Source organism: Puma concolor, chromosome E1 (genome assembly GCF_028749965.1).
Source record: "Puma concolor isolate L17-30 chromosome E1, mPumCon1.1.hap2, whole genome shotgun sequence".
In the NCBI taxonomy this organism is placed as follows: domain Eukaryota; kingdom Metazoa; phylum Chordata; class Mammalia; order Carnivora; family Felidae; genus Puma; species Puma concolor.
The window spans coordinates 18461745-18483049 of NC_141680.1; the positions used below are offsets into that span (position 1 = coordinate 18461745).

Here is a 21305-nt window from a genome sequence, read left to right on the forward strand (position 1 = left end):
AACTGATGCCCATACAAGTGTCCAGAGGAAACTTACTGTTTAATGCTGACATTTAAATTTCATTAGATTTTGTTTCTTCAAAACTTAGACCATTAAATTTGGATATGTTAAGACAGCTTTTAAGTTTTAAAAGATATTTTTAAATTAAATTTTACCTGGCACCTCTTCGCTTTTCTAGAACAGAAGCTGGTTTCAGTTTACAAAAGGCTTGTTTTCTCTGCTCCTAGGTTCCTTTGTAGATCAAGATGGCTGCCAGGAGGCTGAGACGTGATGGTGGTCCTGTCAGTGATCACCTTCGCTCCCATTTTGGCTAATACCAACATATTTCCTGAGCTGGCCAAGGGCAGCAGGGCTGGTCTGAGGGAGAGTGGGCCTGTTCTGAGCATGTATTGTCTTTTGCAGTCACTCTTAGCACAATGCCGTTAAATATAATTGCAGGATTTTTATCTGGTAGTGGACCTCAGATGGATGGATGAGACCCATGAACTGTGAAATTAAAAATCAAAACTGCTCAATGCTATTGTTTGCTGGTTGAACACCCCACCACCACCCAAAAAGGGGAGGGGACATATAGATGGGGGGGGGGGCAGTGAAATCTTTCTTAGTCTGATATTTTAACTGAAACTGCCACATATGGCTCGAGAGCTTCTGATTCTTGGTGAATGATGGGTTCTGACAGGAAAGACCCTAGCAGTTCATGCGACTGACCTCTTTTAGAAGAGAGCCCGAGTGGAAGGCTGTTGGTGTATTGTGTACAGATATGCTGTCTGCATAGTGTTCCTGTTCAGCCTTTGTATTAAATAGAATATTTTGTCAGTCTAGGAAAAAAAAATGAAGTGTCTTCTTTCTTAAATATTGTTCATCCATCTTGCTTCCTTTTGTCCTAAGACACATACCAAAGCTTTTAATTTGGTTAAGTGATATTTCCATGTCTCCCCAGCTGCCTTTGGCTCAAGTTTTAAAATGTCAGTGTCACTTAGCTGGATGGACAGTTGCAAACCATACATCGGTAACCTAACGTATTTTTTAAAAACAAGTCCACAGCCCAACACCATTTTTATCTGCATGTTTTAATGCAAAAAAATAGGTCTCTGAAATAAAAGGCAGTCTTTCTGCTTCCTTGTCTCCCTCTCTCTCTCTCTCTCCACCTCTCCCCTCCTCCCTTTGTTCTCTTGTTCCCCTCCCCCTTCTCCTTTCCAGTTCCATATTGAAAAACTGCTTGCGCTGGATGGATAATTAACGCAGAGCTGTGGAGCAACAGGTCCCATCGGTGGCGACTAAATCTGAAGTAAATGTTAATATCGTGCAGGTTCATATGTATTAATAGGTGGGGGAGATGAGTGAGGTTAGACTCAGATCAGCCACACTGGTATATGACTTGAAATAGATCCTCTTAATTAGAGAGCCAAGAACCATGACAACTAACGTCTTCCACCTGCAGTGGTGGGCTGCAGCCTCATTAGTGAATGAAAGAGGCATTCTAAATTAAAACTGGACTTCATCCTTTGGCTGTGAGTTGGGATCATCTGGCTCTGGGCTTTGAATCTTTGACATGGAGAGGTCTATCAATGCAGGCATTACAGTTAGCTGAGGGGTGCAAGTTTGTGGTTTTCTCTTTGAGGACTCCAGAAATAGACTTTTTTAAAGTTGTATTTATTTTTGAGAGAGGGAGAGATTGAGCCTGGCACAGGGCTCAGTCTCACAAACCATGAGGTCATGACCTGAGCCGAAATCAAGAGTCAGACGCTTAATGGACTGAGCCACCCAGGTGCCCCAGGCCAGGGCTTTTTTTTTTTTTTTTTTTTTTTTTTATTCCTAAGTTTATTATTTACTTTTTGAGAAAGCAAGTGGGGGAAGGGCAGAGAGAGAAGGGAGAGAGAATCGCATGCAGACCCACACTGTCAGCACAGAGACTGATGTGGGGCTCAAACTCACTAACCATGAGATCATGACCCGAGCTGAAGTTGGACACTTAACCTACTAAGCCACCCAGGCACCCCTGGGCCAGGGCTTTTTAATAAATGATCTGGGAGGAAACATCTAAAGCAGTGAAGATGGATAGTCTGCAAAAGCTCTGTCCACAGGGCACTCTTTAAAGAGCTACCAGTTTTCCAAGACAAGCCAGCTCGTGTACATTCTGGGGCTCACCTTCCTTTCTATGACTTGGACAGTTCTCAGAAGGAATCTAAAGGTTCATATGCTATTGGGTTCTAGATGGACATAAAACACCCATTCCCAGGAAAATGTCCTCCCTTCCAGAACTTTCCTTCTTTCAGGCAGTTTTTCAAAATACAGAAATACACCTGCTTCCAAAACTATAGTTTCCTCCTGAACCCCTCAAGATCCTTAATTTTGCCGTCTTTGAAGGATCACTGACTGACTTACCACTTGCTGAATAGTTCTGAATTATGGAAAAAGAGTAGGGAAAAGGTCACTGCCACCTTCAGGTACCAAATAACCAAATTTCTGGGGCTCTTTGAGTCCGGCATCTGTGCACAGTTAAGTCTTACATAGCTCTGTGTGGCAAGGATCAGGGTGTATTCGATTGTATGAGGTCTCATTGTCAACTGTTCTTTTCATGATGTTCTAGCCTGTGATCCCTGAGAGCAGGGACCATGTCTGAAATTTCACCACTTAGCACATTGCCTAGCATAAAATGATTGTCCATTAAATGCTTGAGAGGACAAATGACTTTGGTCCTCTCTCCCCAAAGAAGAGTAGTTTGTTTCTTGGTGGGGTAGATAATAACCACTTGTCCCTCCTCCAGTGTGGTACCTCCAGCGTGGCATTGGTTAGTAAGCAGTGGGAACTCAATAAATGTTGACTGATGTCGAAGGAAATGCTCGACCTTGAGGGTTGAGGAAGATATTTTAGTGAATGTTCCACTGTGTTCCCCAGAAATAAGAGAACTACCAAAGGTTTTTTACAAACAGCTTGGGCTCGAGATTTGAAAGAACCAGGAAACTGATTCGAGTTCTAATTCTGCAACTTAACTGGCTCCATGGCTTCAGATGAATCCCATTTCCTCACCTGTATGACGGGAATAAGAATTGTCACAGTGTGCTGGTGAAGATCAGATAAGAGCATCTGTGAAAACACTTTGTGAACTGTAATATGCTATGTAGACGTAAGATGAGATTGTCACTCTGCTGTTTCTGAGCTTTAGTGACTAGGAAGCATACTGATGTCTTTACAGGCAGTACTGGCTCATTATAGTGTCCTCATGGTTTTCACTGCTGCACAGCAGAAACTCTAATAGAGCATTTCCAACATTACCTGACTTTTAACTTTTAATGATTTCCTTTTATAGAGAATGGCTCTGAGCACCTTGTCTTCGTTGATATATAGGGATGAGCGGGAGCTGAGACAAAGCCTTGCTTTTCTTGACAGACATATCCTGATTTAAAGACTCTGGTAGGCGTGTAATCGTTTCAAAGTTGCACACTAAACTTATGGGAACACCATTCTTATGGGAGAAAGAGCTTTAAGATGGGCAGCTGAGATGGGGAAGTCTCCAGAATGTGTTATGTACATGGGTGTCTTGAAGCTGCAGAATCTCCTTTCTCCCTGGAATCCTCTCCCTGTTGGCAAAATTTCTGATAGCGAATCAAACCAGTCTGTCTGCACAACAGCCTCTTTCGGAACTAGTTCCTGAGCTTATTACTCCAGTGACAGTCTGTCTTTCCTGGATCCATTTCATGAATCCCTTTTGCTCTAGATATTTGAGTTGAAAAACTGCCTTCTAAATATTAGCTTGAAAGGACTTATTAGGGGCAAAGAGGAAACATTGTCATGAGAAAGCTTTATCGTGGGCAGTTTCTGTATTCCGGGTGTACCTGTGATGTTCATTTTCTAGAAACATAGACTTTCCTTCCCTATCCATCCTATCATATATTACTGCCTTCTCTCAAGATAGCACATTTTCGGGGCACCTGGATAGCTCAGTCGGTTAAGCAGCCGACTCTTGATTTCAGCTCAGGCTCAGGTCATCGTCTCACAGTTCGTGGGATCTAGTCCTGAGTCCAGCTCTGTGCTGACAGCCTGGAGCCTGCTTAGCATTCCCTCTCTACCCATCCCTGACATGACTCGTGCACTCTCTCCCTCTCTCTTGCTTTCAAAATAAATAAATAAACATTTAAAAAGATGCCACATTTTCAAGTTTATTTCAAGATGCGCATTCTGTCTTTGAGAAAGCAGCAAAATCTCAACAAGGTCTCACTTTTAAATGTTCTGTGCTCATCCTGGAAATAACATTCTGACTTCTCTGTACTATTCCCTAAACTCACAGCCCTTATCACACACTTTAGTGCAGACAAGAGGAGCCTGTGCCCATAATCTAGAATTCTGAGAAACAAGTGTTCTTAAGGTTGGTATCTCTAAAATCGATCCTTTAGAAACCAACCAGGAGCTACTTTTAAGAGCCCCTTAATACAGACTTTAAGCAATTTACCCCTGTGTTAAGAAAAAGAACCAAGAAACCAAATTGTTTAAAGAGGATTTAAATGAGTCAGGTTGGTTTGCAAGTGTGGACTTTGACTTTGATATCTTACCATTTCGTGACTTAGAAAACAAATTATTTTGTGTGCGATTTAACCACCAAAACAAGTGCCTGCCTAACTGCATTGCTTTGCCTCATTTGCTTCCTAGAAGCCTATTTTAGTATTCCCCAGTTCTGTGTGTGTGTGTGTGTGTGTGTGTGTGTGTGTGTGTGTGTGTGTGTGTGTGTGTTTACTTGAGAGAGAGTGTGAGCAGGGGAGGGGCAGATAGAGAGGAAGAGAGGATCCCAAGCAGGCTCCACACTGTCCGTGCAGAGCCCAATGTGGGGCTCGATCTCATAAACTGTGAGATCATGACCTGAGCTGAAATCAAGAGTCGGATGTGCAACCAACTGAGCCACCCAGATGCCCCAGTGTTCGCCAGTTCTCTAAAGCTTTATTGAGTACTTCGTGTATGCCAGGCACCTCGCAGAGTGTGGAGGTACAAAGGTAAATCATAGAGAAGGGGGTTCCAGTGCATAATAGTTTCAGGACAGTGTGGTACAGAAGTGCTATAGGGAATCAGGGGCTACCAGAGAAGGCGTCCTGGAGTTGTAATATCTGACTTGAGCCCCAAAAGATAAAGAATCCACTGGGTGAAGGAATGAGGGAAGGGCCAGCTTTTGTGGTTGTAAGTAGCAGCTCCAAAATGAACAGACACACAGACTAAAGAAAGGGTATATAGACTGTGTGGGGAGCCACCAGGTTAATGAAGCTAGAGAAAGAGGCAGGATTCTGGCCACAAGGGTCTTAACCTACAATACTGAGGAGTTTGAACTTTATCCTATAATGGATAGGGTAGGGGTGATACTGAAGGGCTTTTTAATAAGGAGGGTGATATGATCAGAATTGTGTTTTCAATAACTCATTCTGCCAATAGGGGTTGGGGCTAGATTGAGGGAATCATGAAGGGTGGCCAGGAAGCCATTTACATCTTAGTAAAAGGTCTCGATTCAAACCACCTTGCCTTGCCCTTCTCTGCTTTACATGTTTGGTAAAGAGTATCTTGGTACAAAGCCAAATGGGCAGATGAAAAGAAATGATGAAAAACAGAATCAGAAGTGACAGCCTTTTGAGGGTTAATTTTAATATGATGGTTGCTGAAGCATAGCAGAGTCTGTAAGCCTTTGCAAATTACATGCATACATTTCATTAGTTTGGATGTAGCCTATGCAGAAATCCATTGGTGAGAACTAGGGAAGACTTTACAGGTGACATTCACCTATGGGCTTGAAGACCTGTCACAACAGGCCAGTATGCCTCCAGGTTTTCTGCATCCTACTAAGGATCTCCTGAGATTCCACCAGTGAAACAGGGAGGAAAGGAAGCAAAGAGCTGTGAGGACTTAGTGGATATCCTGACATGTATATTCAGGTCTCCAGGGAAGCGTGGCAAAGCAGAAGCTAGGAAAATTTGCCAAGCCAAGTGCTCTTGTAGATAGAAACAGTAGAGAAGCATAATATTAAGCCTTGGGACTTCAAGAAGAGTCCTTATATATTCAGCCCTCAATTATTTTTTTAGTATTTCTTTTTTTTTTTCTTTTTTTTTTTTTTTTTGGATGAAAAACTCCCTTCTGACTGCTAGAACCAGATATAAGAATTTCTTTAGCATAAATGTATCCTCATTCTCCATAACAGAATTTCTGATTCTGTAGGCCTGAAGTGAGGTCTCAGAATTTGTGTTTCTTTGCTAATAAGTTCCCTGATGACACTGATGCTTGCTTCTGATCTGGGAACCACACTTTGAGAACTGCTACTGTACAGACTTAGAAATGTGACTCTCAAGAATTTAATAAAGTCTCCTACATATGGTTCTTGGTGTAACTTTAGTGGAAATCAGTGATCTGGAGGTTCAGTAAGGCCAGCCCTATACAGCTCTAATTTTGATTCAGTATTGACTGAGTGACTACTGTATGCACAACCTCTGTATTATAAAGCTACAAGGTGGGAAGAGATTTAGTCCTTGTCTTGGTCCCTCTAATGAAAAAAATAAGAGGGGCACATGGCTGGCTCAGTCAGTAGAGCATGTGACTCTTGATCTCAGGGATGTGAGTTCAAGTCTCGCATTGGGCATAGAGCTTAACTTTTTAAAAATTGGATGGGGGTGCCTGGGTGGCTCAGTTGGTTAAGCATCTGACTTCGGCTCAGGTCCTGATCTCATGGTCCCTGAGTTCGAGCCCCGCGTCAGGCTCCGTGCTGATAGCTCGGAGCCTGGAGCCTGCTTCAGATTCTGTGTCTCCCTCTCTGTCTGCCCCTTTCCTGCTCTCTCTCTCTCTCCCAAAAATAAACAAACACTAAAGAAAAAAATTGAATATACGGATGGATGGATGGATGGATGGATGGATAGATAGAGAAAGAAAGAAAAGAGAAAAGTAAAGAAAAGGGAAAAGAAAGAACTGGGGCGCCTGGCTGGGTCAGAAGAGTGTGCAACTCTTGATCTTGGGGTTGTGAGTTCAAGCCACACTTTGGGTGTAGAGATTACTTAAATAAAACTTAAGAAAGAAAAAAGAGGGGGTGCCTGGGTGACTCAGTTGGTTAAGCATCCGACTTCAGCTCAGGTCATGATCTCACGGTTCATGGGTTCAAGCCCCGCATTGGGCTCTGTGCTGAGAGAGAGCTCAGAGGCTGGAACCTGCTTCAGATTCTCTGTCTCCCTCTTTCTCTGCCCCTCCCCTGCTCATGTTCTCTCTGTCTCTTTCTCTCTCTCTCAAAAATAAACATTAAAAAAAAAAGAGAGAACTGCCACACAAGGGAAAACATGAGAAGTCGCAAAAGAGAACTAAATCATACAATCCACATATCCAGGAGGTCCCAGTAATCCAGGCAGAGCACATGGAGGAGCTGTACTCAGTTACATGTTGCTGTGTAACAAACTACCCAAAACTCAGTGGCTTAAAACAGACACTGGTTATTCTCTCTCACAAGTCCATGTGGTGACTTAGCTCAGCTGGGTGGTTTTTCTGTTCAGCATTGTGTTGTCTGGGACCACAGTACTTTAGAGGCTCTACTAAGCTGGCATGATCTAAGACAGCTTAGTCACATAGCAGTAATTCATGCTGGCTTTTGGCTTGGAATTCAGAGGAAGCTGTTAATTGGAGCGCCTTAACTCTCCTGAGTGTGGCCTCTTGGCGTGACAGCAGGGCCCTGAGATGGAACATTCCAAACATGAAAAAATGGAATCTGCAGGTCTCTTAAGAGCCAGCCTCGGAAGTTACAACATAGGTCACCTCTGCTGCTTTCTACTAGTCAATACAAGTCACAAGTCAAGCCTAATTCAAGAGGAAGGAAATGGCCTACCTTTAGATGGTAGGAATAGCAAAGAATTTGCAGCCATCTTTAATTAAGCCTTACAGGATTAATAGGGTTTAAGAGGCATAGCATTCTAGTGGGAAAGGGCTCTAGAGAAAGAAATATCAAGTCTTCAATTTGACTTGGCGAAAGCGTACCTGAAAGGGTCCTGGGAAGGTAGAATGGGACCGTGCTACACAGGGCTTTGAATTGCAGATGAAAGAGCTTATACTTATACCTACAAACTTTGAAGACTGTAGAGAACCTATCAATGATTCTATTAGCATGATATAGTTGGGGGATGATTCTCAAGGCTCCAGACTACTTCTGTCTTTCTCTGTAAAGCCCAATGTTGAGAGCTCTGGATTTGGCATCTCTTCCTAAGATGTGGGAGTAGGTCCTCACTCTTTAGGTTATTGTAAACCATGCCATGTTAGCATCTTGAAAGATGAGAGAAAGAGCCCTGGCAGTGCTACAGGACGGGCCAGAATAGGAATCGAGGGACAGGTAGCTCTGTGCCAGACCTACCTAGGCTTTTTCCTGCTGCATCAAAGGTTAGTACTTAGTCTTGCCCTTGTCTTTTCCCCACAGTAATCCTCCACTGAGTGAAGAGATGTTGCCTCCTGGGGAGTGGATGTGTCACCGGTGCACTGTTCGCCGAAAGGTAATAATGGCACTTTCTGAAGGCTTTGCTCAGAATGCCAGATCTAGAGCACTGATATTCTAGAGCTAAGACGGCCTGGCCCTGAAGGCATTTTCGTCCCTTCTTCTTGTCTTTTCCAGCCCTGGAATCACCCTCACTCTCCCCATGGTGACTGTTTGGAATCCAGTAGGGCCTAAAATCCAAACATGGGCTGCTGAAATGGGCAGAAGAGGTGTGTTAATTTATTGAGCCATGTTCATTCACTAGTGACAGGAGTAGACTGAGGAGTTGTAGACCTCCTGAAAAGTGGCCTGAATGTGGCAGTTCTATCTCTGACTGAAAGTAGCTGAAGAAAAGCAAGGCTGCTTCTCCAGCTTGATGGAAGAAGGATGCCCCTCACCCCAAGGCAAATAAGGCTTGGCTGGGTGTGTGGGAGAGTACTCGGAAGCCTTTTGTACCCCAGGTTGCCTAATCTCTCTTTAGCTCCCCTTCCCTTGGCTTTGGTAGTTCAGTACTGGCTTTGAGAACATGATTTTCTACTTTGAGAACTTTTGTGGGGTGCGAAAGCTAAATTCCTCTTTATCAAAAAAGGAAGTAGGTGTTTTTCCAGTCAGAATATGAGAGACCCAATCCTCAAATTAGAGGCTGTGAATTAGAATCTGTCTATGAACTGTAAACCATCCACTTCCCTCCCCCCACACTAATCACACACCAAGCAACTTGCCTTTGTTGTGACATCACTTCTGTTTTCCTGGCCCCTGAACATGATGTCACAATGAATGATGATTTCCTTGGTTGCAGAAACAGGATGAGATGATTCAGAGATTGTGGTTTATGTGTGTAACAGTTTTCAGCCTTTAAGAAGGTAAACAGACTTTTAGTTTTCAACATCTGCGCACGGGTTCTTATTAAAAGGCAAGGCAAGGCCAAGTCAGCCAGTTAGCCCCAGCTATGGTTTGATTGCCCCTGAAGTCCACAAACCAGGCTGTCCTCCAGCCTAACCACCTGTCCGCATCTCTTCCTGTGCATCCCCAGTTAGGTTAGAGCAGAGCCAGTTAGAAGCACATACCAGCCAGGAGGCCTTTCAGAAACCTGCCACTCCAGAAACTGGACGTGAAAGAAAAAGTAAAACCAGGAAAAGAGGGTGGAGAAGAAGAACTAACATTATTTTAGTGCCCGTCAAATGCTGGGTATTTTACATATGTTCTCTCATTTAATCCATGCAGCCGTTTGGGGTGCCGGTGATAGTACCTCCATTTTAGAAAGGAAGAAACTGAGGCTTACAAATGTAGAATGAGGACTCCAAAGAATTAACAGAGCCAAATTGTCTTACTCCAAATTTCTATTACCTCTTCATCAGTTTTCTAGAAACAGAGCTGCTTGATAGGGATTATAGTAGCCTTTTTCTAACGTAGTGTGCTTTCCCCGAAATGCCACAGTGACATGCTCTCAAATGTCCCACATGGACTTTTTTGCCTACCAGTGCCAAATCTGCCTTTTCCACCACCACTACCTCTATCCCTCTTCGGCCTCCTGTAGTTACGCTGAAGTGGACTGAAATGATTCATCCTTTGGGCCTCATTAACCTTTGATGTTCAGGTCCTGTTCCTAGTGGAGGCTAGATCTTCCCCCAACTCAGCCATCCCTTTCACATATGTCACCCTCTGTCTCCACCATATCTTTGAAAGGAGGAGAAGAAAGGTTTTACTAGTCTTACTTTACAGACAGGGAATCTCCTGCCCACCAACCTGAGTCATCCAGGGTCATAAGCAATCATGGCAGAACTGGGACAGATCCCGGGTCTCCTGATTAGAGACCAGTGTTAAACCTTCATTTGACTGCTCTTTGGAGTCCTAGAGGAAAATGTAATACCAGTCGTCCAGTCCTACTGAATAAATATAGTCTTTTTCCATTTCCCCACATTCCCATTTGAAGAAGTGTCCTCTCCAGAATCCTAGTAAAACTTGAAATACTGAAAGCCACCATTCTCAGACACTGTGGTCCCTGGGTGGCTACCTTCCACACACAACCCCACCACCTTGCAGTGTAGTTACTTTCCCTGTCAGCACCCAACCTCCCTGGACAGGGACCTCTGTTTGCCTATCTTACCTTTGCTTTTGCAGACTTTATTTTGAGCAAAATTCTTAAACCCATTCAGGAGGTCAGGATGCTCCATGGCAAACTACAGTGATGTTGAGTCCTGCTATATTTTTCTCACCGTTCTCACTTAGCCTCACTAAATTTATTCTCGCTGTGGTAACTTTTAATCCCTTTACCCCTGTACTTTGTATAGAGATGGTGTGCATCAAATGGTGACTTCAAGTAAATGATGTGTGATAAATGTGCGTAATTGTTTCTAACTTTCCCTGCCGCCTGGTGATTCTCTGCTGCAGTTTCGCCAGCTTTAGTTTAGTTCAGCTGTAGTTTTGTCAACTTGGACAGACCAGTGTTCCAAGTCCCCAGGTGGATGAGTCTGTAACATGTTGGAGAATTTCATAATTTTGGCTAGTGGTCTTTGTAGTATCCATCTCTTTCTGTTTTGTGGTACTTTATGTGATGGGCCTACCTGTTCATTTGCACAGAAACGAGAGCAGAAAAAGGAGCTGGGCCACGTCAATGGACTGGTGGACAAATCCGGCAAACGGACTACATCTCCCAGCAGTGATACCGACTTGTTGGACAGATCAGCCAGCAAAACTGAACTCAAGGCCATTGCCCACGCCCGGATCCTGGAGAGGAGAGCCAGCCGGCCTGGCACGCCCACATCCAACGCCAGCACAGAGACCCCCACCTCTGAGCAGAATGACGTCGACGAGGACATCATTGACGTGGACGAGGAGCCAGTGGCAGCTGAGCCGGACTATGTGCAGCCCCAGCTAAGGCGGCCCTTTGAGCTGCTGATCGCTGCCGCCATGGAGCGGAACCCCACCCAATTTCAGTTGCCCAATGAACTGACTTGTACCACTGCACTTCCAGGTTAGCCAAAGTGTCATGTCCCCGCCCCCCACCCCAGCCGCCCCAAAAGACTACTGTCCAGCCAGAGGGCAGCACTGCCTATGGGATCACCGGGCGAGTAGCCACTCTCATGTTCCTGTTCTTTGTTCTTCCTGGACATCTTTGAAGGTTTTAGCCTTGACCGTGCTTATTCAGTTTTCTATTTTCTGCCCTTCAAGGTATCCCCTTTTTAAAAATATAGGTAATATATTCACATGGTTCAAAAGCCGAAAAATATAAAAAGGCTTAAAATGAAAAATTTCCCTTCCACCCCTGTCTGCCATTTGCCTGATCTCTACCTTCATATCCCTCTCAGATAACCACTGTTTGGTTCTTGTGTATCTCCTTCTGGAATTTCTTTGTGCGTATATAAGCAAAGAAATATAATATGCTCAGTATTTTCCCTTTAAATAGCTTATTTGGTATACTGGTCTACATCTTGCTTTTTTCACCTCACAGTATGCTCTAGAGATCTTTCCATATTAATGTAGACATTCCTCAGTTTTTATTAATGGTTGCATAATAGTCTATCATATAGACATGACATAATTTATTTCACTGATCTCCTATTAATGGACATTCAGGTTGTTCCTGATCTTTTGTTATTATAGATGCTTCTTCAAATAATTCTGTAAATATAACATTGTGTATCTGTAGGGTAAATTCCTACTGTTCGAATTGCTGGGTTACAACTATGCATTTATAGTTTGATAAAATGTTACCAAATTGCCCTTTTTTTCCCCTTTAATCATGTCTTCTACCTGATGCCACAAAGCTTCCGGATGTTATTTTCTTTTTCCCAGAGAAAGTGAAATTGGCAGGCTTAAGAATGCTGTTCAGTCAGCAGGAGGTATATAGAATCAAAACTTTTCTGATTTCTATAAAAATGCAGTAAAATTATAGTCTTTTCTTCAGCCACCTCCACAGAACAGTCTTTGTTGACCATTTGACTCGGGCATGTGTATTTCTTAGGTTGCAGTATCTAACAGCCTAAGCTTCTGACCACTTCATGTTTGCAAAACATAGATGTGTTTCTGCCACAGAACAGGTGACTTCAGACCATGGTTCTGATTTATGTCTCAGTGTTCCTTTTCCTCCCTTCCTATTCTTTTTTCTCATTTGAAACCAGCCGAGGGGGTCTCAGAAAGAGACCTGTGTCTAGGCTGTGGCACATGCTTTTACGGAGATCTGTTCCTTTCACTTATTGTTGTTTCCATATCCCACACTAGGAACTCTGCATCCAAGAGAGTTCAGCACCATCAATTTCTCTTCTAGGTTCTAGCAAGAGGAGAAGAAAGGAGGAAACCACGGGAAAAAATGTTAAGAAGACACAGCATGAGTTAGATCACAATGGTCTTGTTCCCTTACCAGTCAAAGTATGCTTCACATGTAACAGGTATTTTTCGTCCATACTAAAGACTCTTCCCCATATTCAGCAAATGAGGTTTTTTCTCTCTTCCATCACCTCTCCCAAACTCTGTCTGTTAAATGTGGATAACCCATATTCTGATGGTATGAGTACAGAGACTGAGTGACTAATTGACCAGAGCCTTGACTGTCTTCACAGCAAATTCCCTTAAGTACTGTAGACTGTGTTTATAGAGGCTTGAATAGGAGGGGTTGGACTTAAACAGAAGCGTGAGATATTTTGACTAGCTAGCAGGAGGAACCGTGGCCAGCAGAGACACAGGTCCCTGGAAAGGGCAAATAACTTTTTAAATCACCAAAGATGAGTTTAAAAGCAGTACAAGTATCCATGGTAGCTAACATGCATCAGACTGGATGACTTCCAAAAGCCTCCAGGCTGCCCCAGTTGTAGCTTCCCTGAGACACTGGTTTCCTTCAAATAGGATCTCCTCAGTGACGGGAACCAGCTGCTTCAATTACTGACGCTGGACTTACTGGCCTGGGTATCTTAGAAGGGCAGGATAGCAGGAGAAAATAGCCATCAAAAAGAAATGTTCCCAAAAAAAGGAAAGAAAGAAAGAAAGGTTCCACAACAAAAGCTATAGGGAACTAGATAGTAGGGCAGCAGAAAGAACTCTGAGCCAGGCCCAGACTGAGGCTCCAGTGCATCTCAGGGACCCAGGGAATATCATAGTTACTTGCTGAAGCCCCTCCCTTGAACTGTGCATATACATGAATACATCACAGAATTCTTTCCCAACACAACTCTTCCTGTGTCATTTTTGCTGGGTGCTTCACGCAGAAGAGAAATCCTTTCTTGCTGTAGTGTAAGACTCTAGAAACAGGGCTAGAGGGATTTTTTTTTGTTGGGTTTTTTTTGTTTGTTTTTTTAAATAAGGTAGTTACTTTCTTTTAAGGAGTAGAAAAATCAGAGCGGAGTTGGCTATCTTCCCCCCTGTGGGCACTAAGCATTGATCATTCCTGCTCTGACAGCCACTTTAGCTATACTCCAAATAAACATTCACTTCCCCACAAGACACATTCCTCTTAGAGAATAATGGAGAGCCTGGTGGTAGCCCCCAACTTCATCCATCTTCCTAACTGAGTGTAACTGATCACTGGGGGAGGAGGCCCTGGGAGAACGTTGTGAGGATTAAGGAGAGGCTGTTCCATAGTGCACAGTTGGTTTGAATTCTCCCATCTTGCCACAGAAATGGCCTACATCTCTTTTTTGCAGGAGCTGCCGTGTGGCCCCTCTCATCCAGTGTGACTATTGCCCCCTCCTGTTCCACATGGACTGCCTCGAGCCACCGCTCACTGCCATGCCCCTGGGCAGATGGATGTGTCCGAATCACATCGAACATGTGGTGGTAAGCACAGCATTGTCCCTTCTGTTCTCTCTGGGCACAGCCAGGGCATGGCCTGATTCAGTAGAAAGCATAGTAAGGTCAGCTTTGTACCAGAGTTCGCTATATATATAATCTCTCAAATACGGATTTCTGTAGACCATCCTACTCAGTTCCAATCATTTTGACATGCCTCAGCTGTGCGTTTTGCATTTTCCCACAATGCCTTGTTTTAGCTGTACAGGCAGACTTGATTGTTTATACATAAATTTATTCCATGGTGAATTGAGCAGTTGATGTTATAGCCATGAAGGGGGGGGCGTATATTCTATCCAACTCATGGGAATAAATGTTCTCGTGGTAGCTGCCTCTGTATTTTCCTGTCTCTTATTTTTAGAGGGAGCAAACTAGAAATTCTAAAACGTTTATTCTCATATCTCAGGAATGACAGACAGTCAAATCCCACTAACTTGGGAGAATTGAAGAACTGACATGGATGACAGTGTTCCAAACAATCAGCCATTATTGAACACTAACGTGTCCTAGGCGTCACATGGAGATCTTCCCCTTCTCTTTAGTTTTTGACCCCCACCTTATCACGGTGCATGATAGTAAGTGAGTTGTTGAATGAATGACTGGTGTCAGGGTCCTTTTATCTTATCTCCCAGGAGTCTTGGGTACATTTTCCAGACGCTTCCTGGGGCTAAAACAGAACTGTAGTTTGCTATCTCCAAAAGAGGCCCTTTCCTTCTAGGCACTAAGAACAGCCGTTTACAAGGTTGAATGGGTGAGGGCTTCAGAAGAGCAGCTCCCTTATAAGTTCAGCCTTTCCAGATTAAAAAGATTATTGCTTAAGACGTTGTGTATGAGACGGTAATGACCACGGAATGTCTTTTGACCCTCAGCGTGACAGAGTGTTCCTCGCATCGCACTGAGGAGCCTTGGTTATAGACTTGCACACATGGGGCAAAAACGTTTGCTTTGGCCTCTTCATTTGGCTAACACTGCTCAGAAAGGTTTATGTAGGAGGAAGCTTCTCTCCAAGCTCAGTTACGAGTGTTTCATTTTGCCTCCTGCCAAACCAGAAAAAAACTACCGTCAGCTATATGCCCAAATATGAATCTTAAAGAGCAACTTTCCAACAGATGAAAAATTATTAATTAGATAATTTATTTACTTAGCCACTTAGGGGTTTTTCCTACCTTACTAATCATGAAGCTTCTGAGCAGATCTTTTTTGCATTAAAGTTTAGAGGGAAAGTGGCATAGTTTTTATATGCCTTCTGGATGCTGCTGCGCAACATTCTTTCTTCCCTCCCTTCGGCCTCTTAGAGCAGCCCAGGTTTTCCTCCTCCTCTAGAGCAGGACTGTGATATCCAGATGGGCTCACTAATGTTCCCTGGTATGTTGGAAGAGGAATAGAGCAGAGCACACAGGATTCTGGTGCTGATCCTTGCTGTTAGCCAAGCTCCTATATAGGAAACCGTCCTGCTTCCCGTGGGAATGAGTGCCTTGCTAGAAAGGGAGTCTGGGTCTCGAGGGCCAAGGCCCGCCTGTCCTCTGAAACCTGTGCTCTGTTAGGGTCCACTGGCAAAAGGTGGTCTGAGCTGTCAGGCTGGATTTGAAGGGTACTTGTGACTAATTTCCTATTTCCTGTCCCCCTCAAGCCTCTCTAGGGAATAGGAACATACCAGTTTTCCCTCTCTGGACCAGGCAGGACTGAGGGAGAAAGTCTTACCGGTGTCCCCTAGCCCTCTGACAGGGGTGTTGACGTATCAGCCCCTGACAGAAGGAACCTATTTGGCCAAGGGCTTCTATTTTTCAGACCTAAAGGATAGTTAGTTGGGAGGGGATGCCTTTTGAGGGTCATTGTAAAAGTGTGTCTGCTTTGTTCCTAGCTGAACCAGAAGAATATGACGCTGAGCAATCGGTGCCAGGTGTTTGACCGTTTCCAGGACACCATTTCGCAGCATGTGGTCAAAGTGGACTTCCTGAACCGAATCCACAAGAAGCACCCTCCTAACCGCCGAGTGCTCCAGTCAGTCAAAAGAAGAAGCTTGAAGGTGAGTCCCAACCTGGAGCAGGCAGGAGAGTGGGCTCTGATTGCTTTCATGGGATAGACAGAGGATTGTGGTCCCAAATTTATAGACAGGGAGACTGAAGCCCTGAGATTTGTCTGTGGTGTCTCAACAAGTGGTGAATGTGACCACACATTTTAATACTTGAGGGTGGTGGTCAGGATTACGAAGGCCAAACCCCAAACTCTGCAAGTCTTCAGTTCTCCTGATGAGTGCTCGTTAGCCCCTTCCGCCAGACGGATGTGCTCTGCTATTGCCACCCCTGGCCTGGTACTCATGCTATCTGTTCCTGGGAGGTGGCCCCTTTCCAAGAGCTGTCTGGCGGGGTGAAGGTGGTGGTGATGAAGCAGAGACCCATGTGGAAGGGAGGAGCTATCCCAGCTGAGAAACTTAAGAGGAAAATGCCTAAAGGAGAGTAAATCTGTTTTTCCAAGGTGCTGGTAATATATAACGAATATTCCAAGTTGTGCCAAGTTGTGGCCTTGCCATAATAATATCTAACATTCTTGTATGCACTTGACAGTTGCTAAAATGTCAACTTTAGCTGAGATCGGCTGAGATCAACAGAAAAAATGCCTTTATTGAAAAGCATTTGGTGGTGTTGAGGCTGTTTCTCAAAAGCCATTCAGTTTCCTCATTCATTTAACCTAGAGAGCCCAACACCGTGGACCCACATAGAAGCTTGATTTTTCTCTTTTTGGAATAATCCGGCACACAGGCTGTGCTGTGTGCCAGTGGAGACCAGCAATTCTCAAATGTGGCCACTTGGTGGCAGCAATGCTTTAAATCACTCACCCCACTCCCATCACTTCCAGTAGATGTCAGCGCTAGCAAGCTAGCAAGATGTTAACTGTTGGAAATTGTATAACAATCTCTTAAGTGTGTAAATATTTATACTTCAATATAAATACCGGTTTCTAAAATTAAATCAAGGTGTTTTCAGTTGGGGGTATTATAGAGGTGGCATGCCTCATATCTCAGTAAAACAAATCTGAAAGTAAACTAAACTGTGTAATTCACCATGTGGATTTGGAAGAGAGCCTGGCGGCTGAAGTGAACAGTCCCAGAAAGGCTTGAGAAAATTCTGTTTCACAATGCCCTCTCCCCTTTCAAAGGTTTCCCTATTCCCCACCCCCCCCACACCCCCCCCCGCCTTCATGTTTATTTATTTATTTTGAGAGAGAGAGAAGCAGAGCACAAGCAGGGGAGGGGCAGAGACGGGTGAAGGGGTGGGGAGAGAATCCCAGGCAGGCTTTGCACTGTCAGTGCAGAACCAGACACGGGTTCATCTCCTGAACCATAACATCATGACCTGAGTGAAATCAAGAGCCAGATGCTCAACCAGCTGAGCCACCTGGGTGCCCCAAGCTTTCCCTATTCTTGAGGAAAATCCAAGGGCACGAGTTACCTGAATAGCACTTTTTTTCCCTTGCAGGGCAGACAAGTATTTTTGTTATAGCACGGGGACAGGACACGTGGGCAGAAAGAGCTGCCTGCTGAGCATTCCGTACTGGACAATTTGAGAGTGAAGTGAGGACTGTGGTAGCACAGGACTGTGGTGGACAGTGTTCCAGCTCTGACCTGAACCATCCTCATTGTTGGTATAGAGCAGGGCAGCAAAATTGGCTAAGAACTTGGTGTTAGGGATTCCTCTTCCTGCTGCCCCTTCACTCTTCACCAAGGGGGGCAACCTTAGGCTTGCCTACCACTCCACTCCTCCCCCTCCCATTCCTGGCTGACTTTGGACAAGCCCATGGCACCAGCCACCACCGTTAATGGTGCTGTCTCTCAGTTCCATATCTCTTGACTTTCTCCTCATGTCTGGATTCATATCTGTCTGCCCATCCCACAGACACTTCAGTCTCAACTTGCCCAAGACCGAAAGTCTTCTGCCTCCAAATCTGCTCTTCCTCTTATATTTCCTGTTTCAGTGAATGACCGCAATCTCCTCCCGGTCCTTCAAGGCAAAATTCTGGGAACCGTTTTCAGTTCTTCTGTTATCTTCCATAGGGACTCGGTCACCAAATCTGTTCTCCAAATGTTTTCCAAGTCCGTCATGTGCTTCCACATGTCTATGCCTTATATGCTGCTCCCCTACCCTTATTTCCCCTTTGTCTGCCTGGAAGTTCTCAACTTCCAAGTCTCAAATACTGCCTTCCTATAAAATCTGTCCTTGTCCCCCAGACAGAAACAAGCACTCTCCTCCATATTTTTAATAGTTCCTTAGCCATGCCTCTATTCTAGGACCCATTACACTGTATTGTAATGTTTATCTCCCCCAACGAGACTGTGAGCTCCTTGAGGGCAGAGCTTAAGTTTTCTTCATCTCTGGATCTCTAGGACTGGGTACAGTGTCCAGACTCAGGAGGTACTCAATAAATGTTGGTTGAATGTATGAATGACTCTTGGCTTGTTGTGTGGCTCTTTCATCCTTACATGGCGTGATTCAGAACGTGTCTTCTGTCTTTGTACAACAAAGAGGTCTTCAGTTGTTTCATGAGTCATGAATGAGTGGACGAAGAAAACTGACATTGACTGAGTGCTTATCACAGGCCAGACTTCATGCTGAGCATTTCCACTGTAAATGTGACCTCCTTTGACGTTTTACCTCTCAGATACGGCTTACTCTCCCAAACTTGATGCTGAGCAGTAAGAGCCTAGAGAGTACCACTCTGAAGCTGTGTCCAGTGTCAGCCCTACACTTCTTTAGGCCAAAGCAATGGTTTCTGGCTTCTGCGGGCCGTAGACCTGAATGAAGAAAGTGGGGGACGGGGCGCACGCCTGTCATTTCCAGCTCTGTGCCTTCTCTAGCTAATGCGTGTGTGTCTGAGGCACAGAGCAGTTGCAGCCCACTGAGCCTCCTTGTCTTAGTGGACCCAGAGTGCACGATGGTCCCGCGGGCATCAGCACCGCAGACAGAAGAGGCAGAATCAACTGGACGTGTCGGCACTATCTCCGTCTCCTCCTCCTTCTATACTAAACAGGTTCCCGATGCTATAAAATCTCAGTACCAGTTTCCACCCCCTCTCATTGCACCCGCGGCCATTCGGGATGGGGAGCTGATCTGCAACGGGATCCCCGAGGAATCACAGACGCACCTTTTGAACTCTGAGCACTTAGCCACCCAGGCAGAGCAGCAAGAGGTGAGTGAAGGCAGGGCTGGGATTCCAAAGCCAATCTTCCTTCCTTCTCACCACAGCTGTTACTGGAAGTAGCCTCAGTGCCATTCCCATCCCCATCTTCTGCAATCCCACCGACCCCCACTCTCCAGCCCCCAATGGTTGAATATTCCAGAGAGAACCTCTGGCTGATATTCTGAGGCAAGTAAAAGAAATACAGTCAAGCAGTCTGTTTTTCTCCATCCGTCCCCCAGTGTGCTGTGAGATGAGCAAGTCTGTCTGGCAGAAAGAGACCAGTAGACCCATAGAGAGGTTAGCTGATAGGGCTGGACACACAGCAGTTGCTTAGGGTACGTGCTGGATATTGGTTCACAAGGTGAGCTCTGCCGACCAGGGTGTTGGCTGCTGAGTATACCAACAAGTCTTGCTTGGGAATGGAAATGGAATCTTATCAGAAGTCAAGCACACCTTTTCTGGGCATTTGCAGTGGGACCTTGGAAACAGTGTTTATCAGCTGTGCTGTAGCCCTGGCCTCTGGGGCAGGAAGGACCAGCGCCTCCCAGGCATCTCACCCTCCTCTCCTCTCCTTCCATTGCAGTGGCTCTGTAGTGTTGTTGCGCTCCAGTGCAGCATATTGAAACATTTATCTGCTAAGCAGATGCCTTCGCATTGGGACTCTGAACAGACAGAGAAGGCTGATATTAAGCCTGTTATTGTGACTGACAGCTCAATCACCACCTCCCTGCAAACAGCTGACAAGGCACCTACACCTTCCCACTGCCCCTTATCCTGCCCCTCAGGGATTAGCTCCCAGAACTCCCTGAGCTGCTCTCCACCCCACCAGCCCCCAGCCCTAGAGGACATCAGCTGCAGTTCCTGTGCGGAAAAATCCAAGAAAGCCCCCTGCGGGACTGCCAACGGGCCAGTGAGCACAGAGGTGAAAGCCAATGGCCCACACCTCTACAGCAACCCCACCGATTCCACGGACCCCCGGCGACTTCCAGGCGCCAACACCCCCTTACCAGGCCTCTCCCACCGGCAAGGCTGGCCCCGGCCCCTCACGCCACCAGCGGCTGGGGGGCTTCAGAACCACACCGTCGGCATCATTGTGAAGACAGAGAATGCCACTGGCCCCAGCTCTTGCCCCCAGAGGAGTTTGGTTCCTGTCCCAAGCCTGCCCCCTTCCATTCCCAGCTCTTGTGCCAGCATCGAGAACACCAGCACTTTGCAAAGAAAGACTGTCCAATCACAGATAGGACCTCCGTTGACAGATTCAAGGCCACTGGGCTCACCCCCAAATGCCACCCGGGTGCTCACTCCCCCCCAAGCAGCAGGAGATGGTATCTTGGCCACAGGAGCCAACCAACGATTCTGCTCACCAGCGCCATCATCAGGTGAGTGGTGCTCAACCTGGGGGTGATTTGGAGTAGTTTCATGCTCTTTCTGGGAGTTACACTTCAGAAAACACTTACGTTCCTGTGCATATTTCAGAGGACTTTGATCTCGGTCTTATTTGTCCTCTCCCCATTTATGTGATAGAGGAGAAAGCATGTGTTAACTTGTCCCCCGTTTTATTGGTGGGGTTGCTTAGGCTCTGAAAGTTTAAGTGATTTCCTCTAGGTCACCTACCGAGTCAGTGGTAGGATCGGAACCACGGCTGGGTCTCCTGACTCCACCTTCCCATTTCAGGCCTAGTCTTCTGCTTGTTTTGTTCCATCACCTTAGAGGAAGGCAGCATGATCTCTGGAACCCCTGTGGCCAGCCTGAGGTTCTAGGTGATGGCCTCCGTGTTTCATGATCCACACCAGAGACCAGGTCACACCTGATCCAGATTCTCAGAGCCCCCTGGTTTGAAGGAGCTTCCATGCCAGGGAAGGCAGAGTTAGAAAGCAACACC

At 45.5% G+C, this 21305-nt stretch overlaps 1 protein-coding gene across 2 annotated transcripts in view; it reads left to right on the top strand.

Annotated features, from left to right (window-relative positions):
- The window catches only part of PHF12 (PHD finger protein 12), a 41070-nt gene that overhangs the window by 13748 nt on the left and 6017 nt on the right, over positions 1-21305 (top strand). For both annotated transcript variants that reach the window (XM_025916634.2, XM_086686475.1), the window contains exons 3-9: positions 8414-8486; positions 11048-11441; positions 12735-12855; positions 14104-14236; positions 16110-16274; positions 19274-19432; positions 20007-20802. In XM_025916634.2, coding sequence (XP_025772419.1) covers positions 8414-8486; positions 11048-11441; positions 12735-12855; positions 14104-14236; positions 16110-16274; positions 19274-19432; positions 20007-20802 — 1841 coding nt within the window. The remainder of the gene's footprint in view (positions 1-8413; positions 8487-11047; positions 11442-12734; positions 12856-14103; positions 14237-16109; positions 16275-19273; positions 19433-20006; positions 20803-21305) is intronic.